This window comes from Chironomus tepperi, unplaced genomic scaffold, assembly GCF_022539635.2.
Source record: "Chironomus tepperi strain 1889 unplaced genomic scaffold, CSIRO-AGI_Ctep_v1 contig_479, whole genome shotgun sequence".
In the NCBI taxonomy this organism is placed as follows: Eukaryota; Metazoa; Arthropoda; class Insecta; order Diptera; family Chironomidae; genus Chironomus; species Chironomus tepperi.
This window is the reverse complement of record NW_027226601.1, coordinates 758795-786626: the sequence shown is the minus strand read 5'-3', so window position 1 is coordinate 786626 and position 27832 is coordinate 758795. Positions and strand designations below refer to the sequence as shown.

The 27832-nt window shown below is 33.3% G+C and overlaps 7 protein-coding genes and 1 long non-coding RNA gene across 8 annotated transcripts; 3 read left to right on the top strand and 5 right to left on the bottom strand.

Moving 5' to 3' along the window:
* Positions 1-642: 642 nt before the first annotated feature.
* On the bottom strand, positions 643-9206 carry LOC139099656 (protein stoned-B-like). The gene is given in 8 exon segments (XM_070652181.1): positions 643-1779; positions 1838-2048; positions 2108-3469; positions 3527-3592; positions 3647-5802; positions 5805-7053; positions 7112-8210; positions 9095-9206. Coding segments are annotated over 7 exon segments (6258 nt in total). The 5' UTR covers positions 8184-8210; positions 9095-9206; the 3' UTR covers positions 643-1637.
* A 2005-nt stretch (positions 9207-11211) lies between these two features.
* On the top strand, positions 11212-11846 carry LOC139099660 (uncharacterized). Its single transcript, XR_011545333.1, has 2 exons — positions 11212-11412; positions 11560-11846. It is a non-coding gene; the product is annotated as an uncharacterized lncRNA (long non-coding RNA).
* A 226-nt stretch (positions 11847-12072) lies between these two features.
* Positions 12073-15679, bottom strand: LOC139099689 (phenoloxidase-activating factor 2-like). Its single transcript, XM_070652215.1, has 2 exons — positions 15299-15679; positions 12073-13265 (listed from the first exon to the last, which is right to left on the bottom strand). Exons 1-2 carry the CDS (start codon positions 15640-15642, stop codon positions 12218-12220), a joined length of 1392 nt encoding a protein of 463 aa, XP_070508316.1. The 5' UTR covers positions 15643-15679; the 3' UTR covers positions 12073-12217.
* On the top strand, positions 13435-15273 carry LOC139099690 (mitochondrial import inner membrane translocase subunit TIM44). The gene is made up of 3 exons (XM_070652216.1): positions 13435-13553; positions 13683-13799; positions 13859-15273. The coding sequence occupies exons 1-3, from the start codon at positions 13551-13553 to the stop codon at positions 15041-15043; spliced, it is 1305 nt and encodes a 434-aa protein (XP_070508317.1). The 5' UTR covers positions 13435-13550; the 3' UTR covers positions 15044-15273.
* Positions 15680-16721: 1042 nt separating the features above from the next.
* Positions 16722-18155, bottom strand: LOC139099672 (speckle-type POZ protein-like). Its single transcript, XM_070652196.1, has 2 exons — positions 17902-18155; positions 16722-17843 (listed from the first exon to the last, which is right to left on the bottom strand). Exons 1-2 carry the CDS (start codon positions 18060-18062, stop codon positions 16916-16918), a joined length of 1089 nt encoding a protein of 362 aa, XP_070508297.1. The 5' UTR covers positions 18063-18155; the 3' UTR covers positions 16722-16915.
* A 170-nt stretch (positions 18156-18325) lies between these two features.
* On the bottom strand, positions 18326-21862 carry LOC139099686 (NCK-interacting protein with SH3 domain). Its single transcript, XM_070652213.1, has 6 exons — positions 21682-21862; positions 21539-21599; positions 21343-21466; positions 19595-21161; positions 19329-19501; positions 18326-19255 (listed from the first exon to the last, which is right to left on the bottom strand). Exons 1-6 carry the CDS (start codon positions 21734-21736, stop codon positions 19064-19066), a joined length of 2172 nt encoding a protein of 723 aa, XP_070508314.1. The 5' UTR covers positions 21737-21862; the 3' UTR covers positions 18326-19063.
* An 83-nt stretch (positions 21863-21945) lies between these two features.
* LOC139099688 (arginine/serine-rich protein PNISR) lies at positions 21946-25274 on the top strand. Its single transcript, XM_070652214.1, has 7 exons — positions 21946-22742; positions 22805-22900; positions 22965-23067; positions 23323-23358; positions 23993-24084; positions 24144-24387; positions 24543-25274. The coding sequence occupies exons 1-7, from the start codon at positions 22056-22058 to the stop codon at positions 25028-25030; spliced, it is 1746 nt and encodes a 581-aa protein (XP_070508315.1). The 5' UTR covers positions 21946-22055; the 3' UTR covers positions 25031-25274.
* A 185-nt stretch (positions 25275-25459) lies between these two features.
* Positions 25460-26880, bottom strand: Tango14 (transport and golgi organization 14). The gene is made up of 2 exons (XM_070652142.1): positions 26450-26880; positions 25460-26228 (listed from the first exon to the last, which is right to left on the bottom strand). The coding sequence occupies exons 1-2, from the start codon at positions 26775-26777 to the stop codon at positions 25726-25728; spliced, it is 831 nt and encodes a 276-aa protein (XP_070508243.1). The 5' UTR covers positions 26778-26880; the 3' UTR covers positions 25460-25725.
* Between the last annotated feature and the right edge of the window lie 952 nt (positions 26881-27832).

The window sequence follows — 27832 nt, the reverse complement described above, 5'->3', positions numbered from 1 at the left end:
TTATTTTATGTCGGTGCTGTGTTGAAAACTTTTCGAATTCATAGCTCTATATTGGATGTTTAAGGGAGAGCTGCTTTCTGTTGGTTGCTCGTAAAAAGACTTTGCCTGCCACAAAAGACTTCTTGTGTGTATAGTCTATTGAATTTGGGTTGGATATATAAAAGTTTATACCTTGTATAACTGTTATCTCAAGAGCATTGCACAACCTGTGTCATTTCAACAACATTCTTTATAATGATTGTGATATCGACTAGTCGACTGTGGGAATCATACAGACGTCATCAGAAAGATAGTTACAATTTTTAATCCAGCTGCAGATTATCTAGCATTTCGGCATACAAAGGTCTGACATTCTTAATGGCTTATGCACATGGGGGTGGAACTTGTAAATGAATTCATGTAAATACTTGGAAATGTTGGTAATTGAATGTAAATTCTGATGAATTTTCAAGTTCCTCCCTCTTGCTTTTACATGGCTTGATACCAGGGCACTTGCAAGGGTGTAGCTAGAAAAGTTTTTTATGGATCTTTGCCTCGAATAATTCTGGTCAAATGAAGCCGAGAATGATTTCAAAGCCCACTACCCTCCTGAATGTGCCTCTGTTTAACACCTACGGATGCTCCGATTCTCCAAAAAGCCTCTTCACAGCCTTCGCAACTTTCTACATAAAATTCAATGTAATTGTTACACTTTTTCTCCTTAACTTCAACTAATCTTCACAAACCTACGCATTTCAAGAGGATTCTCGAGAGATTATGAGAGCAAGATATTGTGAATTATGGAATCATATGGCATTTTTTCGTTAAACAACGTCACAGTCTCCTGCCTTTGTATTTTAAAAAATTTATAGATTTTTACGAGAACATTGAAATGTTTTCAGTCAACGACATTTCAGTTATTGATTTTATAGCTTTAGAGGGATTAATACTTGAGTATTGTACTGCATTTAAATATTCTATTGAGGAACAAAAATCAAAAAGGGTTTTGCCGTTAAAAATGAACATTAATCCCTGGTTAGTAGTTTTTTCTGTCTGATAAAGCAAAATAAATACTATTTTTTATCACTCAAAAATAATCGAAGCTTCATATAAGGTAGATATAATAATCTTCTTCGTTCCTTTTTATAACATTTTCTTTCTCTATTTCCATTCTTTATGGTTATTGATTTCGCTACATAATGAATATAGTATGAGTGCATAAGTATTTTATTACATCAGCATTTTTATCCATCTACTCGTGTATAAACAAGCAGCAGAACTTTCTCATTATAATGATCTTTTAAGTTAATTTATATAAGATTATTTTCACTTTAAAGTTTCCAGAATTATCTCAAAAAAATGAGCTTTTTTTAGCAAAAGCTTTTTTCCAAGAGCTTTTCAACACAAAACTTAGTCAATCATATTTCTTTACAGCGAGACAGTTCAGTAGTGAATGGTTTATAGTTTTCAACAATCTTGATTATATTTTCAAGCACAATAGGTTGTTTTTTCTCACTAAATGTTTATAGTCTTTCCATAATTTTAACTTATTTATAATCATTTTTTTCTTCTACTATATATCGAATTTTATCGGTAAACTTAGAGGCAAATTAAGTATATTATTTTCATAGTTACCATATACGCAAGATGACTATTGTTTAGTTTGAGTCTGAATCAGAATCACTATGTGTTGCCATTGGTGTTGGTGCTGCTGGTTCCTCACGTATTGTTTGCTTTTTTACAGTTGTTGCAGCTAAATATGCATTTTGACTTTCGCCCATTGTATGCTCAATGCCCACTCTGTTGGATATCACAATTAGTCATTAAGAACTACAGGATAGTAAGTCACAATATTTACCTATACTCATGTCGTGCAAGATATCGAACATATTTCTCTGGTGGATCATCACTATCTGATTCTTGTACACTAACCGATCGACATGTTGTATGTGACACTTGAGTAGCTGGCATTGTAAACTCTACATAAGCATATGGTGCTAGTTGATCAGGAATCTGGTCGAAGCTTGTAAGTGCCAGTCGACAAATAAGTTGATGTGTTGTATAAGCACCTGTGGACCAAAAAGATAAGCCATTAATACTTAAATTAATCATGTATAATAATCCATACCTTGACCCTCCTTTGGTAATCTTGGGCATCTCCATACAATAGCACGATGATGATGCTCATACTTTGCCTGACCAGACGTTACTTCAATTAATGACTCTTGAAGTGTTTCTACAGTTCCTAAGAATCTCTCAATGCCTTTTATTTTTCCAGTTCGTCGATGTGTAGACTTAACTGATCCATAACGGAAATGCTTTTCTACACGAAATAGATATATCCAACACTCAGGTATAGGAAAACGAATAGCAACGTCTTCACATGGAATTTGTCCCAATTTACGAGACGTAAAACCAGGCACAAGTACATCAGCTCTAAGTTGCACTTTATTTCCTGTAACTACCCATGTTGCTTTCAATTGTAAAGGCAATTCACGATTCTTAGGAGGTCGTACACGGAATCTCATTAATTCAATATAGCATGCATCCGGTGGTTTGAATCTAATCGTTCGTAAACGTTCATATTGATCTTGTTGTACGCACGCATGAAACTCAACACCCTCAAGTCGTATCCATTCTTCTGTTGCAACGGGTATAATATCATGTCTTCCTACAACTTCTTTTCCCTGCCTTATCATATCATTTAAGCCCAACTCAATGAGTGGCATGCCAGTGAGAAAGCCAAGGAAAAATAATCTAACACGTGCAATTTGCTTCTCGATATTTCCTTCCGCATTCTGCTCAACATAAATCTCATCAACGGTTGTCACTTGAACTTCTTCCATTTTATATGTCAATGCACGATCACGATGAACATTTAATTTAAATAATGCTTCTTCAATGCACATTGAGAACTGCTTTAAATCTTCATAGCTCATTGAACCAAGCTTTAGTAGTTCCGATATTTGTGGTGCATGCTCAACAGGTAAGCCTAACTTTTTCAAATCACTTCCAAATTCTTTGACACCTTGATAGTCACCTTCAATTGCATACTTGGCAAACAGTCCAATTTTATTTGTAATTCGTTCAGCTTTCGTCACTTGACCGGGCCTTATACCAGCTCGTTCCTTATAGAAAATGTATTGAAGCTTAAGTGTGAATATTTTACCAAAATTATCAAATTGTTGTGCAGCAATTTCCGATACTGAGTAACATGCTTGTAATGGAAGTTCTTGGAATGGTTCCTTATCAGTGTCCTTATTTAATAGCTGCACCACGGGATTATCTCCTTGATATACCACTCGGATGAAGATTTTCTTCCAAAATCTTTGTCCGGTGATTTTCTTTTTGTTGGGCTGTCTAAGCTGCATCTCCCAACCCGGACCAGTATAGAATATTCTTGGAAAATCTTCAAGTGGCTGCGATACATCGTCATCGAAAAGTGGTGTTCCTGGACCAGAGTCTTGTGAATCTCTTCGTTCTGACATTTCTGTGGGGAATTTAATCAATTATTATAAAATTTCATTGTTCAAGGATTAAGGCTTACTTGGAGACATTGTACGCTCAGACTCATCAAATCCTTTATCAAATGGATTAACACGGGGAGATGAATCTAGAATAATAAAATATTAAAGACAAAGTTTTTCAATTAAAGTTCATCGCATACCTTCAGAATAAGCAGATCCAGAGTATGGAGATTTAGGTGCTGGCGGTGCCAATGCTGGTGCAGTCACATAATCAAAATCTGTTTTTGGTCTAATTGTAACACTTAAGTCTTTTTCCTCGATTGAACCAGAAGACAATTTACGTTGTGCATATGGTGTGCTTTCCGGTGCTGCTGGAACATCCCAACTATCGAAGCCATCTTCATTTCCAAATCCATCGGTTGCCGTTACTACTACACCACCGCCACCGAAAGCGTCGGTGGAATCACCCCATGCATCACCAGAACTTTCAATTGCCAAACTATCAAGAAAAGCATTTCCTGTACTTTTTACTTGTCCAGTACTCTCGAATTTTGCTGCAAAATCATCAAATTCATCAGCATTCTCTTCTTCTGGAATGATAGGATTAGAAACATGATGATGCTGTTGCATTGGAACTGATTGTTGAACGGTTGTTAGAACACTACCACCTCGAATTGGCGGTGGTGGTTTAGAAGGCTTTGTAACAATAGGAGTAGGACCGACATTAAATATTGGTGCGAGTTCGGGTTGAGCAACAATTGGATCAGGCGTTGTGGGTCTTTGAGTTTCATAGTTAACTGACTTTTGGGTAAGAAATTGTAGCTGCTCATTTGTTGGTGTTGGTGTTTTGTCAGCTGCAAATGGATTTACATCTACTACTTGTTGTGGTTGCATTTGAATGTCATTAGTTTCTTCCATTTCTGGCATTGTCATATTTAAAATACTGCCTGATGCTGATGCAGGAATTCCACCTGATGTTATTCCCGATTCTGTTGGACTATGGTCCGATGATATTTCTGATGGAGGCTGAACAACATTGTCTTCTGGTGGATCCATAAAATCAGATTGTGGTCTATCCTCTGTGAGATCTTCCGTAATTGTCGGTATAGACCGACTCAATGGAATATGATTATGAATATTAAGTTGACTGACTGCTTCAATCACCGTCTCCTCTTGCTTTTGAATTAGAGGTTCAACAATAGCTTGTGGAATACTTGGCACTTGATCAACAAATGGCTGAACAACAGCAACATTTGATGGTGGTGTTTGAATCTTCGGTTTCTCTTCTTGTGGAGGTTCTGGCTCTGGTTCTGGTTCAGGCTTGTGCTGTTGAAGCGAGAAGTCAATATCATCACTTAACAAATCTTGTTTCTTAGGCTCTAAAACTGGTTGAGTTGGTGCTTGGAAGAGACTCAAAATGTCTTCTTTTGTTTTCGGTGCAGGAGGCTTTGGTGGTGGCTGTGGCTTTTTATGTCCAGTGCCAAATAGATCAAAGAGATCATCTTCTTGTTGATGTTGTTGCGGATGTACATGCTGCACAGCAGGTTGCGATACTGTTGTAGTATTTACAGCTTGAATAGGTGTTGAAGCAGTTACAGGAGGAGTTGGACGAGGTGGAGGAACTGGTCTTGGTGGCGGTGGTGGCCTACTTGGCTTTTGCGCTTCTTTTACATGATTGTTTTCAATTTGTTGATTGTTTTGAGCTTGTATTTCAGCTTCCATTGCCGCTGCAAAAGCATCAGAAACATCTAATAAATCACCAACATCGGGTGTTGGGGATGGGGAATGTAAATCACGCATCGACACAGGACTTGGACTACGAGTTAAAGGAATTTTATTTAACAGGTTCTCACTGGTTTGGTCTAAGTGATCTGTCAGGGTTGTAATCATTTCTTGTGTTGTAGCGGGAGGAGGTCTAGGTGGCGGCATAGTTTTGGATACTAAGTCATGGGTATCATTACTATTACTATACTGAAATCCATCTTGTTCATTGATTGTTGTACCAAAGAAACTCATTGTAGGATCCATATGCTCTTCTTGCTGCATATTCTGCTCATGCATTTGCAGCTCCTCTTCCTCATCATCATCTTCTGTTAAAAAGAAATTGGCACCAGACTGTGACATGTCGGTTGCATTATTATTTGCGTACAAATTATTGGTATCATTATCGGATGCATTAAATGCAAATGGATTCGATGCCGAGAATGGATTTTCACTTGAAAAATCACCAACTTCATCATCATCATCCTCAACTAAAAATGGATTTTGAAATGCGTCATTTGGTACAGCGGCCACAGCTGCTACCTCTTCTTCCATAAATAAAAATGGATTAGCCATGATGCTGCTGTTGGTCACTTAATTTAATTAATAAGCTCGCTTTCAATCAATTTAATTTCTGTTTCGCCTGGAGCTAAATTTGAGGCAAATGATGTATCAAATGGATCAAAATCGTCTTCGTTGTCTAAATCTAATGATCCAGTTGGTTGTGGCGTTAGGATTTTTACGTAAATTGAATTATCCTGAGTATCAGATAGAATATCAGTCGGTGGTGGCGCCTCAGGCTTTTTCTCAATCAATTCGTCTTCTAAAAGCTTTAACTCAACTCTTCCTGGTTCAATATTATTGGCTATTGATGTATCAAAAGGATCAATTTCAGCCTCTTCTGGTGTACTATCCTTAGCCGGTGTTAATACCTTAATGTCGTGTGAATCTAAAGTTAAAAACAAATCTGTTTGTTTTTGTTCTTGTTGTGGTGGTTCCGGGGTTATTGCTCGTGGATCAAAATCAGGATCTGATAAGCTTTGCTTTAATGTTGTTGGCTTATGTTCTGCCTTTAAAATTTCCTTTTCGATTATATCTAATTCAACTTTTGTTGGTGCAATATTTGGAACAAATGAAGTATCAAATGGATCTTCTTCTTCAGCAAGTTCGTCCTCAATTGATGCTGCTTCACGATAGTATGGTGTTAATGGTTTTTGGATCTTGCTACTTGTTTCAGAATCAACGTGCAATAAATCAGGTGATGAGATAACAAATGACACAAGCTTATTTCCAGATCCTTGAATGTGTAAGCTTAATGAAGACTTTCTTTGCTTTAAAGCCTCTGCGGAAGGTCTTTGTTCTTCTTCAGCACGTGGATCAAAATCGTCGTCACTAAGTGATTCCTTTTTCTTTTCACTATCAAGTAATTCCTTTTCAAGATACTTTAATTCAAACTTTCCTGGTGCTACCAATGAATCTACAGCTGATGTATCAAATGGATCAACTTCCTCTTCAGATTCTTCTGCTTTTGGAGCTAATGTTGGTGCAATACTAGCAAGATCACTGTGACTTGCACTTAATAAATCGTTTTTCACTAAACCTAATGTTGCAGTGCTTTCAACTGTCTTTCCTTTTGAATCAAAAATATTTTCTTCCTCGGCACGAGGATTAAAGTCGTCTTCTTCCTCTTCTGCTCCACGTGGATCAAAATCGTCGTCGTAATCAATAGATTTTGGGACGATTTTCTCAACGTATGCTGTATCGAATGGATCGTCAGCTAGATCAAATTCGTCGTCAGATACTTGTTTGTTGAGATTTACAGGAGGTGGTGGGCGAAGTGGTTTTTCTGTTTGGAATAAAGGATTAAAATAGGATATCAAGTTACAATTTAACAATTTACATACCTCTTTCAAGTTCAAATTCAGACCAATCAACAGTTTCAGCAAGTTGAGCTGCTCGTTTCTGTGCTTCTTCTTCGGTTTCTTTGATATTTACTGTATCTGTATTGAATATATCATCATCATCCTTTTTAACGATATCAAATCCTTCTAAATCCTTGTCAAGTTCTTCTTCACCCTCGACTTTAGGTTTTGGTGGCTGTAATGCTAAATGCAATGATACACTAAGATCGATTGGTACGTCGTCAGCTAATTCTGGTGGCTCATCCAATAAAGTCTTTGGTGCTATTACTTTTGATGTATCGTCGTCTTGTGATCCTCCTTCTTGGTCTAATTCAAAGCTTTCAAGCAATAAATTTTGAATGCCACGACGTTGCCGGCGGGCTTTTGAAGCAGAAACTGGAGCTTCAACTTTTCCTGTTAAAACTTCTACAGCTGCTCCGATATTAACAAGACGTTTTCCTCGTTGTGATACTTCAGGTCCTTTGATGACCTTTTCTGCGTAGCCTGTATCAAAAGGATCTGGTCCTAAATCAGGTTCTTCTTCTTCAGGCTCAACGTAAGCTAATGGAAGTTCTCCAGCCTCAACTTTTTCAATAAAAGTTGTATCGAAAGCAGAATCGTCGATATCAGAGTCGTCGTCAGAATCTGAAAGTTCTACGACTGCTTTCAATAATAACTTTGCTGGATCTTTTTCTTCCTCTTCTACAGGCTTTTGTTCTTCAACAGCAGCAGCAGCAGCAGCTTCTTCAGCTTTCTTCTCCTCTTCTTCCTTCTTCTTTTGACTTGGTGGCTGAACGCGCTTAAAGAATGAAGTTTCCTTTATTCGTGTTAAGTCTCCTTGAGTTTTCTTTAATATTGAATCTACACCAGTTGTAAGTGCCGCAAACTTCGACCATTCGTCATCATCACCACCGCCGTGTGCCTTATCAGGATGTTGTTCCTCACTTACTTCCGCTGGATGTGCTTGATGTTCTCTTTTATATTGCTCTAATTCCTCTTCGGTAAAAAGCTCTTGATCTTTCTTCGATTTTTTCCCTTTTTTCTTCTTCTTTAAGCCTTTTGGTAATTTAAGCATTATCTATTAAGCGAGACATCGACATGTCTGTTGTATAGAAAAAGAAGAGAATGAAAGGATATTGAATGATAATGACTTTTGAGAAATTGATGACTTTTCAGCGCTTTTTTACTGAAATCAATGGTTGCTTGGTTTTCATTTTGTACTAATTCGATGAAGCTAGATATGACTGTAAGTCTAGATTTCAATTACTTTGGATTGATCGAAAAATGAAAACAAAGGAATCTTTTGGAATTGCTAAACTTGATATGTAGCTTGACATCCTTTTCAGTAAAAAAGCGCTATGATTGTTAGCCTACGGCGATTAATTCTATGATCTTTCTATTCTTCCTCTTCTAAATTATTTTTCTCTGTATCTATATACTCTTCTGATGTAATCGATTAACAATATTTGGTCTGAGTAAATGGAAAGAACTAAAATACAACCAAAACATTCCTAAATTGCCAATACATAAGCAAAATTGTGTACATAAGAAGTGTGGAAGGAATTAATGGAAATGTTGGTGGAAAGCTAATTTTTCCACTGTGGGAAATCTTTACTCATACTAATACAAAAGCTCAATAAACAGAATATAAGCTTTTTACTGATACATGCAACTGTATTATGTACTAAAAATTTGTTGGAAAAACCAATGAAAAGAATAAGAAAAATGATAAATGAGCAAAAATGAGAAAAAAATTGATTAATTTTAATAAATTTTAATTTGATCAGACTTTCTACATGAACTGATCAGAATTTAAGCGCGCACCTCACTTTTAATGCTGTTCCACTTAGTCTTGTGCTTCAAAGTTGTAAATTTTTTGAGCTTTTTCTCAACTTTTTCCTATCTGAATTTATCGAGGATTTTTTTTTTCTTGTAATTTCCTCTTAATTAAATTTAAGCGTAGATTTATGCCGAAATTCTACTTACGTCTCTTAAATACCACTGTCAGATATCAGTTCTATAAATTTGAACTCTTAATCTTGGATTTTTCCCGAAATTATTACGAGAAAAATTTTCACCGACGTTAATGCTTGAAAACTTTTGAAATTGTATGAAAAATCGATATCCTGGACCTCTGGAAAATGGAAAGCTCTGGAATTTCCACTGGAAGTTTATTGGACTTTCCAGTCAAAAGCACGTTATTTTTGAATTGAGGGGAAAAACCGTTAAAAAGTTTTATTCGATTTTATGCATCATCTTTGAGTTTGTTACAGCTTTTTGGCACATACTCGATGTCTATTCTGCTCCTTTATTGATTTCCTCAAAAATGACAACAATCTACATCCGAAAACTTTGAAATCAAATTTTATGGAAATTCATCCCCTCCAAAAATTATGGAAAATTCAAATAAGATGAAAAAATCAATTGGAAAATGGAATTTCCATAAATTTTCCAGGCATGCGCACACCATGATTACATAACATAAGGAATTTGCGTAAAGCTTATGTACAATCCCTATGTACAGTCAAAAAGTTCCACAATTTCCAATAAGGAAGAAATGGAAAATTGCTGGGAATATGCCACGAGGTTCTCATTATTTTGCCGTCTTCTGACGTCATTCATCAAAACATCAACAGAGTATGACATCATAACCACGGTACGAAAACTTTTATTGTTCCTTGAAAATGTCACGAAACAAAATAATGCCAAATAATCTCAACTAAGCTACTTGATATCGATTCTTTTTATACATTTGCGTGTTTGTTATCATTTTGAATTTCAGATATGGTGTAAATAGTGGTGAAATCATTGGAACTACCATTTTGGCGCTGTTTTTAATCATATCAATCCATATCTATAAAGTTTAAGTCTCGTGAGAATCATAACCATTTGATTATGATTTATTTTGGTTACATTTTGTTTGTGGATGGAAGTTTTATGATTTATGGTGAGGAAAGCAGTTAAAGCAGTGACATTTCCATAAGTTATTGCTTGGGGGTAGCTGTTGTGATACGCCCAGGAGTAGTATGCATATGACTCTAAGTTGTGGAATATGACTGTACAAATAAAGGAGTGATGTGAAGATTTATCAGCTGTTCTCTCTGTGGTTTTGAAAACCATGTAGCAGTATAGTGCCTTGTTGGTCACATAGGTAAGTACTTGGATCAAATTTGGATCAAATTTGGTATGCCAATCCGTAAATTGGGTATGATTCAAATCCAGACATTACCAGATTCAGTGGTATTGATTCTTCGATTGCTAGAGTATGAGATCAAGCCATGGCTAGGTCTCTAGGCTTAGTTGAATAAAGGAACGTATCAGGAATTTAATATATCATTGCATGGATCATAGTAATCATCGAATTATATTTCAACTTTTATATTTCATAAAAACTTGCGATTTCTGTAAATTTCCCAAATTTGAATTTAATAAATTGATATTTCCTCTAAATGTGCAAGTGTATTAAATCAGCATGCTCCGGTTGTTTCAACCTGTAAGTAAAAGTTTAGTGCAACTTAAGAAGCTTTACTATAAGCTTGCTTCAAACTATTTTTTTAGTAGTCTGATTCATATCGTATAAGTTTAAGGTGCGCTAAAGTGAACTTCTTACTCACTTGCTTCCTTGGCTGGGGCGCATGGGGTCTCGGTCTATAGGGGTAAAGCGAATATTCATACCAAAACATACATTTTTTTCGTTTTGTTCCATCCTTAGATGCTGTTCATGTGTTACAGGCACAATTAGAACAATCTGCATGTGCATATTACCGCCACTTATTATTTTGGCTATTCTCGCTTTCTGCATATTTGCCCTCTATGTATACATTACAGGACAAGATGAATATCGTCAAGTTTTCCCACCAAAAGACAATAATTTTATTTTCAAAATTTCCAATGATACTCAAGCTGCACTCTTCGGAAACAATTAGCACATGTACTGCAAATCAACTCACGGTCATTATCATCTAACGCTGAGAAAAAGTCATATCAGTAGTCTGAAAGTCTTAAATTTTAGTCTATAACTCATGGAAATAAAATCATCAAAAAAAGTATAAAATTTGTATTTTATGAATCATTCATTAAAGCTGTCAATTTACCTCATTATCTAATCATAAAAACTTTTCTTATCATTATTTTTTTCTGATTCATTGATACGCTAAAATAATTATAGTGATAAATGCTTGTTAGTCGCAAATCGATAGTCAAACAGGAAGAAAGTGCTAAGCTTTATAGAAAAAAAAATCATAAAGTAACTAAGTCAATATGTGTAAGTGCCTAGGAGATTGTTGTAGCTGCATTACTAAGACGTAAGTGAATTTGATACATTTCCAGGCCAAGGACTAAGCCTAATATAATCAGGAAGACTTCTAAAGTTTCCCGACTTCCAATAATGCCCCAAATCACATTCTTCATACTTAATCCAATCCTAATAAGTTTAATTATTCTATTACTAGTGTCTGTGGATGTTGCAAGTGCTGCACGGCAACGATTTGCATGCTTATCGGAGGGCCTCTGCTGTTGATTCTTATCATAGGATTAATTGTGTATTTTGTGTGGTTCTTCTGATCAATTCGACTGATTACGCATGCGTCTATTTTAGTGCTTAAAATTTTTTTACGACCTTATCATCCTTTGTGTATTATTTTGCTACTGTTTTAATGAAATTTATTGCTACAAACTGATACTTCTCAATGGAAATTTCAACGGTTTTTAGGATTTTGAAATGATTTTCATGTTGAGATACATTGAAATTCTTTGAAGGTTAATTTTAAAGCTAAACAGCTGTATTTCTAAGTCGATAGGACTGTCAATGTGTTCTATTTATTATCCAACATCGTATTATGCACATTGAAATCCATCAACAAGCACGAAATTGAAGTTATTCAACAAATAAATTTTGAAATTTGGAAATGTACTGAAATTTGTGCTAAAAATGTACTAGAATTGTGCTAAATCTACTCTAAAAGTGTGCTAAAATTTGAAAATTTAACGTAAAAATTGGCAAAAACCATTTTATTGAGAGTTATTGGAACTTAATCCTACTTATACACTAAATATAATTAAGTTAGAATCTTTGGAAATAAGTCAATAAATCAAGAATTAATGAAAAATTTACAAATTACTTTTAATCCATTTTAATAAATTGAAGATATTTGTATAAGCGCCTGAAAGGTCCTTAATACCGCATTCAAGACCCCATGACACCAAACCTGCTAAAACATATGAATCTGAGTTTGGTCTTTTGCATACTAATGGAGATCCACCGTCATTATTGCATGCATCAAGACCCTCTTCTCCACCAGCACAAATGAAACTTTCATGCAATCTGAATCGAGGTCCCAAACGGAAGTCACGGAATTGCTTTTGACATGTTGCATGATCAACGATTGGAACTCGAACAAATTTTAAGCGATCTGTTGTTGGAGAATTTTCAGCTGTTTTACCCCAAGCTGTAACTATGCATCTCGTTCCGGTTGGTATGATTTCATTTTCTTCAGGCAGACACAGTGGCTGAACATTAAGTTCCAATTTCAATGGGTTATTCCATTTAAGTATAGCAATGTCATTATATAAACCACCAGCATAATATTGTGGATGTGAGATAACTTTAGACACCGAACGATCTTGATGTGGTAAGTATTCTAAGGTTGAACTTCTGTCCCATTCACCTGCTCTAATTTGGAAGTTTGAAGGAACTTTACTTTTTAAACAATGATTTGCAGTCAATGCTGTTGTTGGATTAATCAAAACAGCACCACATTTGTATTCGTATACTCTTGTCTTTTGATTTATTTTAAGAAGTTCAATCATCCATGGATATTCAGCAAATGTCGTTTCCCCGACTTGATCATGTTCATCACCTTCTTCAGCATCCTCATCAATTAAAATCCTTTCTTGTAATCTCCTTCCTTTCTTTGAGATACATTGATGATTTGATACAGGACGAACTGATGGTTTTGGCTTGACTGTCGTTGGGTTGAAGTCTGTCGATTCCACAGGTCTTAAAATTGTGCTGATTAAATTCGTAATATTTGAAATATTGAAGTTTAAGTAATTCTTTTGAGTAGTTGTTGTAATTTTTTGAGGAATTGGTTTTGGAGATGTTGTGGTTTTCGGTAGACGACAACAGATATTTCCAGTTCCGCATAAATTGAACGATCTATAAATAACGGTTAGAAAATTTTTAAATTCAGTATTAACAGTAACGGTCAAATAAAATTTGAAATTTTACAGGGTGCTCATAAAGTCATTCACAAATGATGTCAAGCATATTTTTGTATTTTATGAGATATTGAAGGAGGTCTTAGTAGCCCAATTTTTTGAGTGACATAAATTGTGAACGACCCTTAAGTCACACAATTTTTTCTAAAATTTAATTCTATCTTGTAAATTTTTAGATTTAATTCTTTAGATATAGGGAGAAATAATTAAATAAATACACATAATGGTAAGGAACACAGTTCTTCATTGAACGAAGCAGTTGTCACAAGAATTCAGTTCTTATTCTATGAGAATATTGAATATTTATGATAATAAGGTTAATGTTACGAAATTGATAATTTCTTTATTTTTCTAGAATCGATTACTAAGGATAAGTCCCCGAAATCTGACACTAATTAACAATAACAGCATTAGGAATACGATTTTTTTGAATCAGAAGATCCAACAGAGTCATGCAATTGAAATTTGTGCGGTAATGAATGTCTAAAAAATATTAATTTCTATGATATTCATAATTTGTCTTATCTCTAGTGCTATTCAACTGGAAGGAGGCCTGGATTCTTTTCACAAGTACTTGAAAATATCAAACAGGAATATGACAAAAATAAGGAAATGAAAGACAGTGTCAAAAAGTTCCGAGAAGAAGCAGAGAAGCTTGAACAATCGGAAGCTCTTAAAAATGCTCGCCAAAAGTTCTATTCCGTCGAGTCTGAAGCCTCAAAAGGTACAGATGCACTTAAAGAGAAACTTGGATCAGTAATTGATGAAGTCGGAAAAACAGACATAGCAAAAAAGGCATCTAAAATCACTGAAGATATATCAAAAACAGCCAAAGAGACCGCAAGTACTATAAGTGAAAAAACAGCGGAACTAGGAAAAACCCAAGCATTTCAAAGTATTTCACAAGCAACAGCTGCCGTCAGAGAAGAGATCGGAAGTCAAGGAATTCATGCAAGAGTTTATCGTGCACCAGCAAAATTAAGGAAACGTCTAGAATTTGCTGAATTTATGAATGATGAAAGGACATTTGAAGCTAATGCAGATGCTTTAGGTGTTGAGCTTCATAAAGATTCAAAATTCTATCAATCATGGGAAAATTTCAAGAACAACAATACATACGTGAATAAGGTTCTTTCGTGGAAAATGCAATATGATGAATCAGAGAATCCAGTGATAAGAGCATCAAGATTATTGACTGACAAGGTTAGCGACATAATGGGTGGGATGTTCAGCAAAACAGAATTATCGGAAACACTAACAGAAATATGTAAAGTAGAACCAGATTTTAACGAGAAGAACTTCCTTAGAGATTGTGAAACAGACATTATTCCAAATATTCTTGAGGCAATGGTACGCGGTAATTTAGAAATTCTTAAAGATTGGTGCTTTGAAAGTTGTTATAATGTCATTGCCACACCGATCGCAGCTGCACAAAAAATTGGATACTTTTTAGACTCGAAAATTCTCGACATTGAGAATGTTGATTTAGCTATGGGAAAAGTTATGGAACAAGGACCTGTGTTGATTATTACTTTCCAGGCACAACAAATTATGTGCGTTAGGGACAGAGATAATAAAGTGATTGAGGGAGATCCAGAGAAAGTTATGCGAGTGAATTATGTATGGGTACTGTGTCGAGATATTAATGATCTTAATCCAAGAACTGCATGGAGATTAATGGAACTTAGTGCAAGCAGTCAAGAACAATTCCTTTAAATATTACAAAACAATTGTCTACTTAGTTTGTATGTGTATATTTTAAGGAATTTGTTAGCTGAAATCACAAATCGTTATTAATTTTGTGAGTAAGCTACGTGAGTCAAGTCTACAGGATTATTTAAAAATTGACGAGAGAGATCACCGTGTGATGCTGAATATCTCAACGAAAGTTAAATAAATCGATGCAAATTTTATTATGAATAAATTTGTTAGTTAAACTATGAAAATCAGAATTTTAATATTGTTGATTACCTTTCATCGATCAATCCATTGCCATCAGTAATTAGCGTATTATTGCTATCGCAAAGGTTTTTTGGAACACACACGCAATCCGGCTCATTGTCATATTTATACTCTGCATGGTTATCCTGTGTATCATGTGGATCACGTTCATACAGCGACACTGCCTTTTTTGTAGTCACTTCTTCTTTTTCATGACGATAACGTGGTGGCAATGTTCTAATTTTTGCTGATGATTCTTTCAGACTACGCGATTGAGACGCACTATTTACTAAGTCCTTGTTCTTCCACCAAAATGTTCCGCTTTCTTGACATTGTGCGATTGTCAACATAAACAACAACAAAATTATTTTCATTTTTTATTTCCTATAAGATTTCACTGATAGACACACACCAAACAACTTTTTTCAAATGACTTGATCGATTGAGTAAACAGCATATTTTATATGTGAAATCTCAACAAAGTGCAGGCTATGAGAAAATGTTCTGAAGGTCCTGAGAGAGAATAGTCTTTAAGAAAATAAAATAGTAAATAGAAGCAAATAAGAGAAGAGAATCAATGAATCGGACTGAATGAGTTAATGACCAAGCAATATAATAGTATTTTCAATTATTTTAAATATTGTCTCAACACGTAATCAGTTTGGATATTTTTGAATTTTACAAAATTTAACTTTTTTCACAAAATTCAAAAATTTACCGATTTTAAAAAAATTCAAAATTTAACGGATTTCAAAATTTTAAATTTTGACTCCTAAATTTTTCAAAAACTTAACGAAGAAATTATTCAAATTTTTGAAAACCGTTAAATTTTCAAATTTTGAAAATTCGTTATTTTCAATTCTTCAAAAAAAAAAATGTTGAGCAAGCATGCGTTTACTGCATCAACAATCTTATATTCAATCATTATTACTTCTTCAGCACTTCTCTCTTCGAGTAGTTTCTTGTCTAAGGTCAGGGAATTCCCTTCTTCCACACACATATTTTCGATTCCGGATACAAATTTTCTTATTTAGCTCATCTAGTCATTCCGTTGCATTTAGAAGTGTACATAGATTATTCCAAGAAATAAGTGAATCACTACACTCGTTAAATCTGCCGTAACTTGCAAGTGTGATAAGATAGTAAAAAAATCAGGTGAAGACACCAATTACCACCAATAATTTGTAATTAAGGAATGACATGCTTATCAGTGTAATTTATGTTAAAGATAGGAGAACTGGCAGTCTAAAATCAAATGTCATTGACTGAACGTAAAGCAGTTCGATCACGTCCGATATAAAGACAATATTTTTATTATTAATCAACGACACAAATTTACGATTTGACATTCATGCAGAAGCTTAAACTTATGACGTAAAAATATTCATTTTTTCAGCAGAATCGGAATGAAGAATTGAAGAAATGTTCCGCATATAGTATGAATGAATCACAATTTCAATGTTAAGGTTAATGGACTTTCCGAAAAGCTATTTTTTTATTAAACAGTAAACATAAGACTAGCTTGCGATCGATTATATTTAGCATGGGAATTCCCCAATAGAAAAATCTTGTGCATGTGATCATTATGCTAGATTAAATAAAATTATGCAGCACGAATGTAATGAAAATACAGTTACATTAAGGTATTTACTGGGCAGGATTAGTATTGACAGTATGTGAACGCTTGATATTTGTGATGATTGTGTGATCTTCAGTTTTATGCCCACTTGGTGCCATGACATAGTCTAGAATGTCTTTCATTATATGATGAGATAGATTTTCCCATCCTGGTTGATCCTTAATTTCTGAATACTTGAACTTGATGAAATCTATTGCAAATTTCTTTAAATATTTTTCTTGATGCAAATCAGCCAGAACAAGAGTTTCAAGTGCATTATTAACATCAATATTGAATGCTAGTGACTCCACACATAATGGCTTAAGATCTTGAAGATCATACTTGTTTGCAGCATAAATTAATTCTGTTGCAATTGAGTCAATTTCATTGACTTTCCCAGAATAAACGAATCTAATTAGTTCCATTAAAGTACGGCCATCAATATCATCAATTAAAACTTTCTTCTCTGTGCCTTCTTTCATTGTTGAAGTGATCATTGCCTCAAATACTGGCGATCGAATTGATAAAATATTTCGATGGACATAAATCTCTTTGCCATCGGAAGTAATTATTTGGAAATCACTGAATGACTGGTTATTGAACATTTTTTCATAATGACTTGATAATGTTGAATTTAAAGCAGCCGATATGTCTATATCTCTTCGTATAATTTCTAAATGGACAACAATATGGATTATTGAGTTTAATAATATTCTATAAGATCTTGGACGTGAACAATCCTTTTCATTGACAATTTTCCCTAGTTTTTCCTCAAAATTATGAAATTCTACTTTTCCATGTGTTCTCTTGAGCCATTTATCATTTATTTGATCCTTAATTTGTACATCAAATTTGACTATGTAATGTCCATACGATGTGTAACATCTTCTCGACATATCATCGACTCTTTTTAAATATAGCGTTAGTTCCGATTTGTTTCGGGAAGCTAGGAATTTCCTGTAAAGTCAAAGCATTTAATAATTGATGTGTAACATAATTGACTGGATATAAATACCATTTAGTTGTAAAATGATTGGAAAGTACAACACGAAAATCTGGCGAATACAACGGCGGTAAACTAACAACATTCCTTGAATCTAGCAAATCTTTATTAAAGTTCTGTAGCTTCCAGTTGATTATAGCTCTTCCATACGTAACAAAATTATCACAAAACATTTTTAACTAGTTTTTATAAAGACCACACAATGTTTCTGACTCTACTTTTCAGGTTAAATTATGTCCTTGACAAAACAGTAATTTTAATTTTTGAAAAACTAAAACCATACAATTGTTTTTTTTTTTTTTTTGTGAAAACCATTCAACTGCAATAATTTTCAAATATTAAAATTCCGTTACAATTTTTGTAATTTTTCAAATCTGAAATTTCCGTTAAAAAAGAAAACATGTTTAATTAATTTTATTAGTGGAAATTTAAATTTATTATCATTTGAAGTATAATACTTTTTTCTATTAAATGTCCTTTTTTCAACTAATCAACATTCATAAAACTTGAATAATGATTCAAAATAAAATATTTCTTTTTATTAAACATTCAATAAATCTATCTTTGTAAATCTTTTAAAAACTCATCGGATATCCAATGGAATTAAACATTTTTTTCTTTTTAAAATGAAACATGAATCTTTGGCAAGAATGTAAAGAAACTATCATATAGTTTTGGCAATTTCTGAGGAAATTTCGATGATAATTCGCACCAATTAATTTAATTAAACTTCATCAATTTAAAGAATTTCTCTTTTGACAAATATTAAGCATATACTTAAAATAACTTGAAACTATTTGCTTTCATACCATCTTAAATGCGACTCTCATCTAATAACTATTTGTAGTTGACAATGTCCAAAAAATTTGATTCTCTTCAGATTGCTATGAATTAAAGTAAGTAACATCAAATCGAATAATACCTTTTTTAAATGCTATAATTATTAAGGAGTAAGACTTTATCTCAAAAGTTAATATCCATTAAAGGCTTTAAAATTTTTTTAATTTTAGGATTAGTTGCTTTGAGAATATTTTTATGAATCTATACCGAAAAATTGTGCTTCGTTTCATCCATTTTAATGAGTCTTATTATTCTACCAATAATGACTGATTAATCAGTAATCCCTTAAACATTATTACACCAAAGTAGATGTATGAACACCATCATTGTCTCTTTAAGCTTTAAATATGTGTGGGAATTCATTTGAAATCTCACGAACAATTTGCTGATCTCCTGCTGACTCGACTGTTTCCTCGCAAAAGATTCTCGTAAAAATTTTCATTAAATCCAATGCACGATGTTGATGTTCTGCATAGTCTGTGTTCCTTAAGATTCTGCGGCACAATTCGAGATACCATTTACGGATCTGTATAGAATATTATGAAAGGATTAACATTAATCGTGAGATTAAAATAAATCCAAGGATTAAATAAGCTTACAGGATCACCAGCACAAAGATCAGAGAGTTGTCTTACGAGTATATCAATAAGCACCTTGATGTCGTTGGTATAAAAAAGATTTGTAGTCTCCGGAATGGAAAATAAGTCCACAAGCATTTTTAAAACGGAATTAATTGGTGGTTTTGTATGTTTTAGTACGAACACTGGATCCTCTATTAAGGCAGAGAGTAAAGATGAAAATGTCAATGTTAGAAAAATAAATAAAAAACTTTTTAAGGAACAAGAAGAAGTGAAAAAACTTTTACCTTCTCGATTGATGAGGAGGAGAATTTTCTCGGTAAAAGATTTTGATGTCTTGACCTGTTGCATTGCTTCCAAAATTGTATTTTCAGTAAAATTGTCAAATTGAAGATTAAAAGCGAGTAATAAGTTAATCATAACGTCTGATAAAAATTCTGTTTGGTCATCTTCTAACGGATTTTCAATTAGATTAAGCATAAACAGCACAAAATCATGTTTCATTAAATCAAAATGAGCAATTGGCATTTTGTGTCCCGCACTAAAGATCATGATAAGCATTACAGACAATTCACTTAATTTCTCTAAGTTTTCAGGATTCGGGAGCATATCCTGCACTAATTCAAGTGGTAATACAGATCCAATTAGAATATCCACACACGTTACGTCCAATAAGCACATTGCTTTAAATGTTTTCAACAAGAGCTTCCTTATATTCCATCTTGTTTCCATTTGATAATAAAGTACGAGATTATTGACTGAATTGTATGCATCACATGACATCTCATAGCGACAAATTTTTGGATCTGCATCGACTAGTATACGTATTAATTCAGTTAAATAATTTGTTAAGTCAACTTCATCCTCATACAACATCCAGCTTCTCTGTTCCGAATCATTCTTAGCATCTGCTAATTCCGAGAATAAGTTACGTAAACGTTGAGCATCATGAGTTTGTCCCAAAAGATTATCAGGAACAGTGAGAGGATTTGTCAAATGAATTGCAATTGGATCGAGATATTTGGCTGATTCAGGTATTAAAGCTTCCATCTCGTCAATAACTACACGTAGAGCTAATTGAGATAGCTCATGACTTAAATTTGTATTCTTTCTAATAGATTCAACGATTTGATAGACATCTTGTTCCTCAACTATAATTACATCGTGCTTGTCGACATTTTTACATCTACCATTAGCCACGACTTTTTCATTACTGGAACTTTTTGATGCATCAGATTTCTCCTCCTTAATATCATTTGAATCACTTGCGGGCGCAGTTGTGGGTTGCATTTCATCATCATCTAATTCTAATTCTTTTGTCACGATTGTTGCGTCATCTGTAGTGCTTGTTATTGTAATTGTAGTGATTGTTTCACCAGAAGATACTTCAGATAAAAGGCTTGTGTCAGGATTGCTTGGAGATGTCAATGATACGTCTTCTAATTTTGATGTCAATACATTCATACTCGGACTTTCTTGTATCATTTGAGGTGGTTTTGCTTCACCAACACTAGATGTTGACATGGATTTCTTTGGAGCATTTTCAGGTTTACTTTTAGTATGCTTAATTTTTGTATCTTGAGTGATATCTGGTTCTTGCTGTTCTTCAATTTGGTGTTTTACTGAACCATTTCCAACTTTTGATTTATGTTTCTTTTCTTGTGGAAGTGGCTCTTCTGGTAAATTTCTCAATTCGACATCCCCAATCATAAGCTTTTCCAAATTCTTCTTCTTGTCAATTAAATTTGATATCAATTGTTCACGACTTATAATATTATTAATTTCTTTTTCATCAGAATGCTTTAAATTTTCAATTGCTGTCTCAATAAATTCAAGAAGATAAGCTTGTTCGACCTATACAGAATGACACAAAGAAAATATGTAGGCGATGAGTAATTTGTTTGTAATTAAATTAATGACATTTTATGAAAAATGATGCATAAAATTTTATCGATTTTTCACGTCTCATCTCTTATGTCTTGAGAAAATTGGGTGTGTAAGAATGACAAAAAGGATAATAATTTAATTTAATTACCTTTATTTTCTCAACATAATTCGATGGAACAAAACCAATATTGCCTCGTTCATTTACAACTTGCCACCAATTTCTTTGCCTTGCAGATGTTTGATGAAGCAAAAACAGATCTCCTTCTTCGAATCTGGATGTTGTGAATTAGTTAATTTATGTTAATTAATTTTATGTAATATATTGAAAATCATGTGACACTTACGATATCGTTTTCGGATAGACAGCTTTAAAGTCATAAAGTGCTTTGAGCATCTCGAAATTTTCTAAGGAATATGCGAAAAGTAATCATTGCAAAAAATCGATATTCAAGGAAAAACTTTTTCATAAATTGCAAAAATAACAAACCATTTTCCAAGATGAATTTTTGCTCTTTAACATGAATATCCTTAATGTCACTCATTTTCGTCTTGATCCACTCACTTAATACTTCCGTTCAACACATTTATTAATTCTAATAACAATTGTTTTTACGTTAAAATAATTACAAATTGTTTTGACTGATAATAAAAATTCACTCTTTAGCGAATCACGTTGGTCGACAAAATCGATGGCAACTTCGTTAAAATCTTAACGGTCAAAAGAATTTTGAAATTTGTTTCGTTAAAGAAAAATAAGAAGACAATAGAATATCAATAAAAAATTGAAAAAATTAATTTTACTCAATATTATTAGCTTAAACAGTGATGTTTGTAGATATATCGATAGTTAACTAGCCAAAGATGAATCAAATGGATGAGAATTATTGGAAACAGTTAGCACAAGATTGGATTCGAAAACAATCTCAAGCGAGTGAAAATTTATTGCCAAAAGATTTGCAAATTCCAGAAGCACCGAAAATAAGCTTCACAGACAACACTAATTATGATAACTTGGCGGTAGCTGATATGGATATTGAGGATGTGAAGGAGGAACCAGCTCAGGAATTATGGAATTCTGTTCAACAACTTCCGAATACAATTGCTTTTTCAAACATCCAGCAAACACCATTTATTCAAGTTCCGGCTGTGCAACAATTTCCAGCTAGTTCTAATCGATTTCAAAAGAATCATGATGCACCTCGTAAAAGCCATTTTACTCCTCAACAACCTTTAATTATTCCAGATCCTCCATTAATTAACAATATTGAAGATCAAATTAATACAATAGATATGGATATGGATGATTCCGATAATGATGATAGTAATAGCAATTCTGCCTCGTCTGTTAGCATGATGGATATACAAAAACGTAAGAAATTGCCAATTTGGATTCGAGAAGGTTTAGAAAAAATGAAACGTGAAAAGGAACTAGAAGAAGCACGTTTAAGAGAAGAACAACAGCGAAAAGAGGATGAAGAGAATAGGAAAAAGTTGATGGAAGAGGCACTTAAAGAGATTGAAAAGGAAAAAGTTTCTAAAAGCAAATATGTAAGCTGCATGAAATTAAAGCACAAGTTTGATTGATATATAATTTAATTGATTTATTTTAGGAATCATCTGATTCTGAAACTGAAGAGACTGATAATAATGTACCCCAAAATCAATATGAGCCAATTGAAAATGATGAAGAAGCTTATGAAAATATGGTAATTGTCATTAATATTTATCAAGTTGGCATTGCATAAATTGAATTATGAACTGCATTTTTAGATGCTACTTGTTCGGAAAACTCTCACACAATTGTTATTAGAAGTAACTGATGAAAAAATTCAAGAGATAAGTACTGAAACACTGTCAAAATATCGAAAAAAAGGTAGTTGTAATGATAGCAAAATGTTAATTATTTTTTATCAATTTTTATTAAAACAATATCTTCTTAATCTCATTGAAAAATGTGATATTAATAAATTTCTAAGGCTAGAAATTCATGAAAAGAAATTAAATCGAGGCATCAATTTCATTTCTATCAATTTATAAAAGAATTCAAAATTTTATGATCATGCCTCGTCACATATTAAGGTTTATTATGGTTGATATCTTTATATTAATTTGTTAAACAAAATTAAAGCTTCAGCGACCACAAAGCCTGCACTCATTGGACTTGGTAAGTGAACCAATTTCTTATTTGATCGATAATTTTTTTTAAAAAACGTTTTTATCATAAAAAAGAATATGAAAAACCTTTCGTTTTTTGGCTTCAAACTTAATCTTTGCTTCACATTCCGATACAATTTGACATAAAAAACTGTGCTTTCATCATCCATTGTCACTCATTATACTTTATTAGACATAGATACTCAATAATCAGCTCGAAATGTATGAAATTGACAAAATTCTCCAAAATCATCATTCTGGAATTTAGAGATGTAGCTTTTTGGTCTGCTAGATTAGCCTCATGTAGGATGAAGAGTTAGATTAAAAAATAAATCCAACTTAAATCCTTGGATTAAAATTAAATCCTTTGAATTTTTGATCAATTCCTACTGATGATTTTGGACAAATCTACATGCTGTTGAATTTTGACAATCAAATAGTATTGAGCTGACGTTGAGGAATTATTTTACTCATTCATCACATAATGGAAATTTGCATGCTCTCAAGAATAATGTCCTTGAACGCAGCTGATTCCATATTTTCTTTTCAAAAAAAATAAGTCTTCTTTCTTTCATGACTGTATATTATATGCTGATTATTTCACAAGAATCTTTTTCTCTTTTCTTTAATTTTTGATTTCTTAGGACTAGGTGCCTATTCGAGCAGCACGGATGAGGATGATTCTGATAATGAAAATGGTGAGAATAGCGATTGGGAATCTGAATCAGTCTTAAAGGTGAATATCGATAGTTTTCATGTGCTTCAAAAAAACTAAGGAACAATTTGAATATTCAGGAACGAATCCACAAAAAACAAATAATATTTGAAAAGTTGGTCAATGAACGGATCGATAAGCAAAATGCAGAGGAAGAGGAGAGATTAAAAAAGCGTTCATCATCAAAATCTGAAGCAGAACAAGTAAAGCATGCAAAAATCAGGCATTCAGATAGTGATGATGATAGACAAAAGTTCAAAAGTTCTCGTAAAGATGGTGAGGAAAAATATGAGACAATGATTTATTCCATATCCACATCATCTGGTAAGTTCTCTTTCGTGCTAATAATCAGCATGGAAGGCGATTAATTATATTTTATAAATGAGACGACATTTTATGAGTTTTCGAACTTTTTTCGGAACTTTTTCTTTTTCCTTTAAACTCACTCGCAAATGTATTCTCGAATAAAATAATGTCAGGGCCAATAATGAGAGTGCCACGGGAAAAGAAGACACGTTTTAGTGATCCAAAAGACGGACGATCGACGACTCAAATGACGCATCTTGGTATGGTTGATAGTACTCGATCAACAAGTGAGAATGGAACTAATTCAACATCAAAAATTGTTGTTCCACAACCATCGCCAATTATTGAGAAGGCAGAGAATAGCTCAAGTCCAAAGAAGGAGAAGAAAAAGCGTCGTGATTCGTCGTCAAGTTCGTCTGATTCTGGCCGTAAAAAGCATAAGAAACACAAAAAGTCAAGTAAACATAGCAAAAAGTCGAGTAAGAAGAAGGATAAATCACGATCTCGCTCAAGGTCCCGTGATAGAGAAAAACGACATCATTCGAGTAAATCAGATCGTCGGTCAATCGAGTCAAAAACGTCAATTCGTAGTTCAGAATCTAGTAGACGTCGATCAAGGAGTCGTTCAAGAAGCCGGGATAGGCACAGACGTAGGTATTAAATTATGTGAATTTATGTATCAATTTAATTGACCCTATTAGGGGTTCTAATAAAAGTCAAATGCTCTCCATTTTCGGGGATGCTCTTTTCGGTGTATAGTTAAGAATATAAAAAAATCTAGAAACTTTCCCCCAATTTTTAGCATATTCTGAGTAAAAAAACTTAATTAAACATCCCCTCTTTTTGTGATTATTTCTTTGTCAAGCTCTGAAATAAAACAAAGTTTCCATTAAAAATCATTTAAATATTTTGTTCATAACGGTTTTATCAAATTTAAATTTGAAAACCTTACAAATGTTTTTGAAGATAGAAATTGTACGGTTTTCCAATTCAAATTTTGAATAACCATTACTTTTTCATCTCAATCTTGAAATCTTTTTCAGCAGCAACTGCAGGACCAGTTGTACTCAAATTAAAAGATTCTTGAAAATTCATATATTTCATTGATTATCGTTTTATTGATAGGTATTAACAGCATATCTGGGAATTGATTCTTTCATAAATCGTCTTAACCATGTATTTACTTCCTTTGCCCTCACAATGAGGATCTATTAAGAATACTTCATATTAAATAATTAATTCATAAAAATTTGTTTACTTGAACATTCACGCAAAGCACACGTAAAATTAATAGTTTCTCTCAATAACAAAAGGACGTCCTTTCCTTTAAATTGATTACATGCTAGGATAAAAATTTCACTTTCCAAATCGCTGCTCACATCGTGCGTATTTATACAGCACTTTCAGATATTTATCAAGTGATAAGTGATGTAGCTTATAGGCTATTTGTATGAATTCTGTAAGTCTTATGTGCCACGGTAAAACACCAGCTGTACAAGTAACATTTCCAAAGTAAATAGCCAATTCTGGATCTGGTACATTTCCAAATAGTTTACTCAATTTCCTATCAACATTATCTATCGTTATATTCCTACTATTGAGAGTCTCTTCATCATCAACATTGTTCGTCTTTTTACATAGTTCGCTTGTAAGTAGTTCATTGAACTTGCCATAACCATCATCAGATGAATATAAATTGATTACTATATGTCTCCTGTATCCGTTTCGATGAGGGAATTTAATTCCTTCAGAATTGTTTTGATAATTCGGTCCCCATACAATGTTTTCATTATCACTTATGTTGAGCTTTTCGCGGATTACGTGATGTAATGATGATGCAAGTTGGTGTTTAACAATGCCTAAAAAAGTAGTTAAATTTTAATTACTATATGTCAGTATATGTGGTTATAAAATATTTAATAATAGTAGAAAGTAATTAAGGCATTCGATATCATGTGACTGAATGCATTGACATACAAAAAATACTTTGTCTGGGACGAAAGGTCAAGTAATGAGAAAAGGTTGAATATTAAGCTGATTAAGAAGAATATAATCATGTTGTAGGCATGAAAATGCTTACCTTTGTAATCATAGAAGCTTATGAAGTTTACTCCACTGCTTAGTGACCAATAAATTAAGTTTGTCAGCTGTGATAGGTCCACGTCTTTCTCATTATTTATATTCAATATGACGATAATATGTTTGGGTATTTTCTCTAAATCTTGTAAACTGCTTTCAATAAGCTGTAATTCATTCTCTTTTGTGCTTACTGGCTGATCTTTAGTGATATTTTTAATGAAATTAAGAAAATTTTCTCGAAATTCAAAGCCGAAATAATAAATTGACTCGAATAAATCCACAAGTAAGTGAACGAAATACCAAAGCACTTTTAACAGCACTGACTCCATCTCATCATCTAATTTTGATTAATATATATCTACTACTGCCAATAATATAACCCGAAATTAATTAAAAGAAAATTTTTTATAAGATCTTAATAATTTGCCAACATTTCGTTAAATAATTTAACGAAAGTTTTAACGAAAGTCTTTATTTTGTAAACAAAAACTTGCTTATTAAATAATTAGCTTTTCAGATGGTATCTCTTGATAAAATTTGCCGGTTGTGCTTAATTAACACAGAAAGTGACTGTCACAAATTGTTGATAAGACTGACAGATCCTCAAAGGTGCAAATTTGAAGAACTGACAGGATCAGAGGTAAAAAGATCCAGGAATATGTTTGTTAACATATCAATACATTTAAATTACTTGCAGCTTCCTTTGACAAGTGAATATCCATTGAATGCATGCACAGACTGTAGTGATCATCTGGAAAATTTCTATTTCTTTAAGTAAGTGTGTTAATTTAACTTTCAATGTCAACTGTTTACTTAAAATTTCGTTACATAGAAATCAGCTAATACGCAAGCAAAATGATCTCAGGCTATTCCTAAGTACAATAAATACTTCAGAATCTCAAGAACAAGATGAATTATTGCAGGAAGTGATACAGGATGATCTAATTGAGTTCGACGAAGAAATTGAGATCTTTGATGAGAATAATGGACTTCTGTCCAATGGAGAGAGCTTTGAGACAGAGAACTTCATGAATGAAGATGATTTGATAACAGATGAGCTACTTCCAGAAGAAGATAAACAAGAATCAACAATTGTCTGTAGAGAGGAACTGAAATTTGAAAAATCAAAGCCTCAGTTAATTCTTACACCAAAATTTCTATTTGCTCGTGAAATAATTAAAAATCCAGAACATGTCTCATCGGAACTAGAATCTCCTTTAATTGATGCCAATGACAAAATCAATTTTAAATGTACAGAATGTAATATTTCATTTTTAACTGATGGGGAATTGAAGCTGCACATAAAGGATCACAACGTGATATCCAAAACTGATTTTTATTGTAAAGCATGCAGCATAAATCTATTGAACAAACAAGCTTATGA

What these genes read in the sequence shown, in the direction of transcription:
- LOC139099690 (XM_070652216.1), top strand. An exon ending in ATGCAATTGAAATTTGTGCG is followed by an intron (nt 13,800 to 13,858) that starts GTAATGAATGTC and finishes TCTTATCTCTAG; the next exon opens with TGCTATTCAACTGGAAGGAG.
- LOC139099689 (XM_070652215.1), bottom strand. Translation starts at nt 15,642, where the DNA reads ATGAAAATAATTTTGTTGTTGTTTATGTTGACAATCGCACAATGTCAA. An exon ending in AATGGATTGATCGATGAAAG is followed by an intron (nt 13,266 to 15,298) that starts GTAATCAACAAT and finishes CGTTATTTATAG; the next exon opens with ATCGTTCAATTTATGCGGAA.
- LOC139099672 (XM_070652196.1), bottom strand. Translation starts at nt 18,062, where the DNA reads ATGTTTTGTGATAATTTTGTTACGTATGGAAGAGCTATAATCAACTGG. An exon ending in AATCATTTTACAACTAAATG is followed by an intron (nt 17,844 to 17,901) that starts GTATTTATATCC and finishes TTGACTTTACAG; the next exon opens with GAAATTCCTAGCTTCCCGAA.
- LOC139099686 (XM_070652213.1), bottom strand. Translation starts at nt 21,736, where the DNA reads ATGAGTGACATTAAGGATATTCATGTTAAAGAGCAAAAATTCATCTTG. An exon ending in AAAATTCATCTTGGAAAATG is followed by an intron (nt 21,600 to 21,681) that starts GTTTGTTATTTT and finishes CATATTCCTTAG; the next exon opens with AAAATTTCGAGATGCTCAAA. An exon ending in GTCTATCCGAAAACGATATC is followed by an intron (nt 21,467 to 21,538) that starts GTAAGTGTCACA and finishes CACAACATCCAG; the next exon opens with ATTCGAAGAAGGAGATCTGT.
- LOC139099688 (XM_070652214.1), top strand. Translation starts at nt 22,056, where the DNA reads ATGAATCAAATGGATGAGAATTATTGGAAACAGTTAGCACAAGATTGG. An exon ending in GCCTGCACTCATTGGACTTG is followed by an intron (nt 23,359 to 23,992) that starts GTAAGTGAACCA and finishes TTGATTTCTTAG; the next exon opens with GACTAGGTGCCTATTCGAGC. An exon ending in AATCTGAATCAGTCTTAAAG is followed by an intron (nt 24,085 to 24,143) that starts GTGAATATCGAT and finishes TTGAATATTCAG; the next exon opens with GAACGAATCCACAAAAAACA.
- Tango14 (XM_070652142.1), bottom strand. Translation starts at nt 26,777, where the DNA reads ATGGAGTCAGTGCTGTTAAAAGTGCTTTGGTATTTCGTTCACTTACTT. An exon ending in AAGCTTCTATGATTACAAAG is followed by an intron (nt 26,229 to 26,449) that starts GTAAGCATTTTC and finishes CTACTTTTTTAG; the next exon opens with GCATTGTTAAACACCAACTT.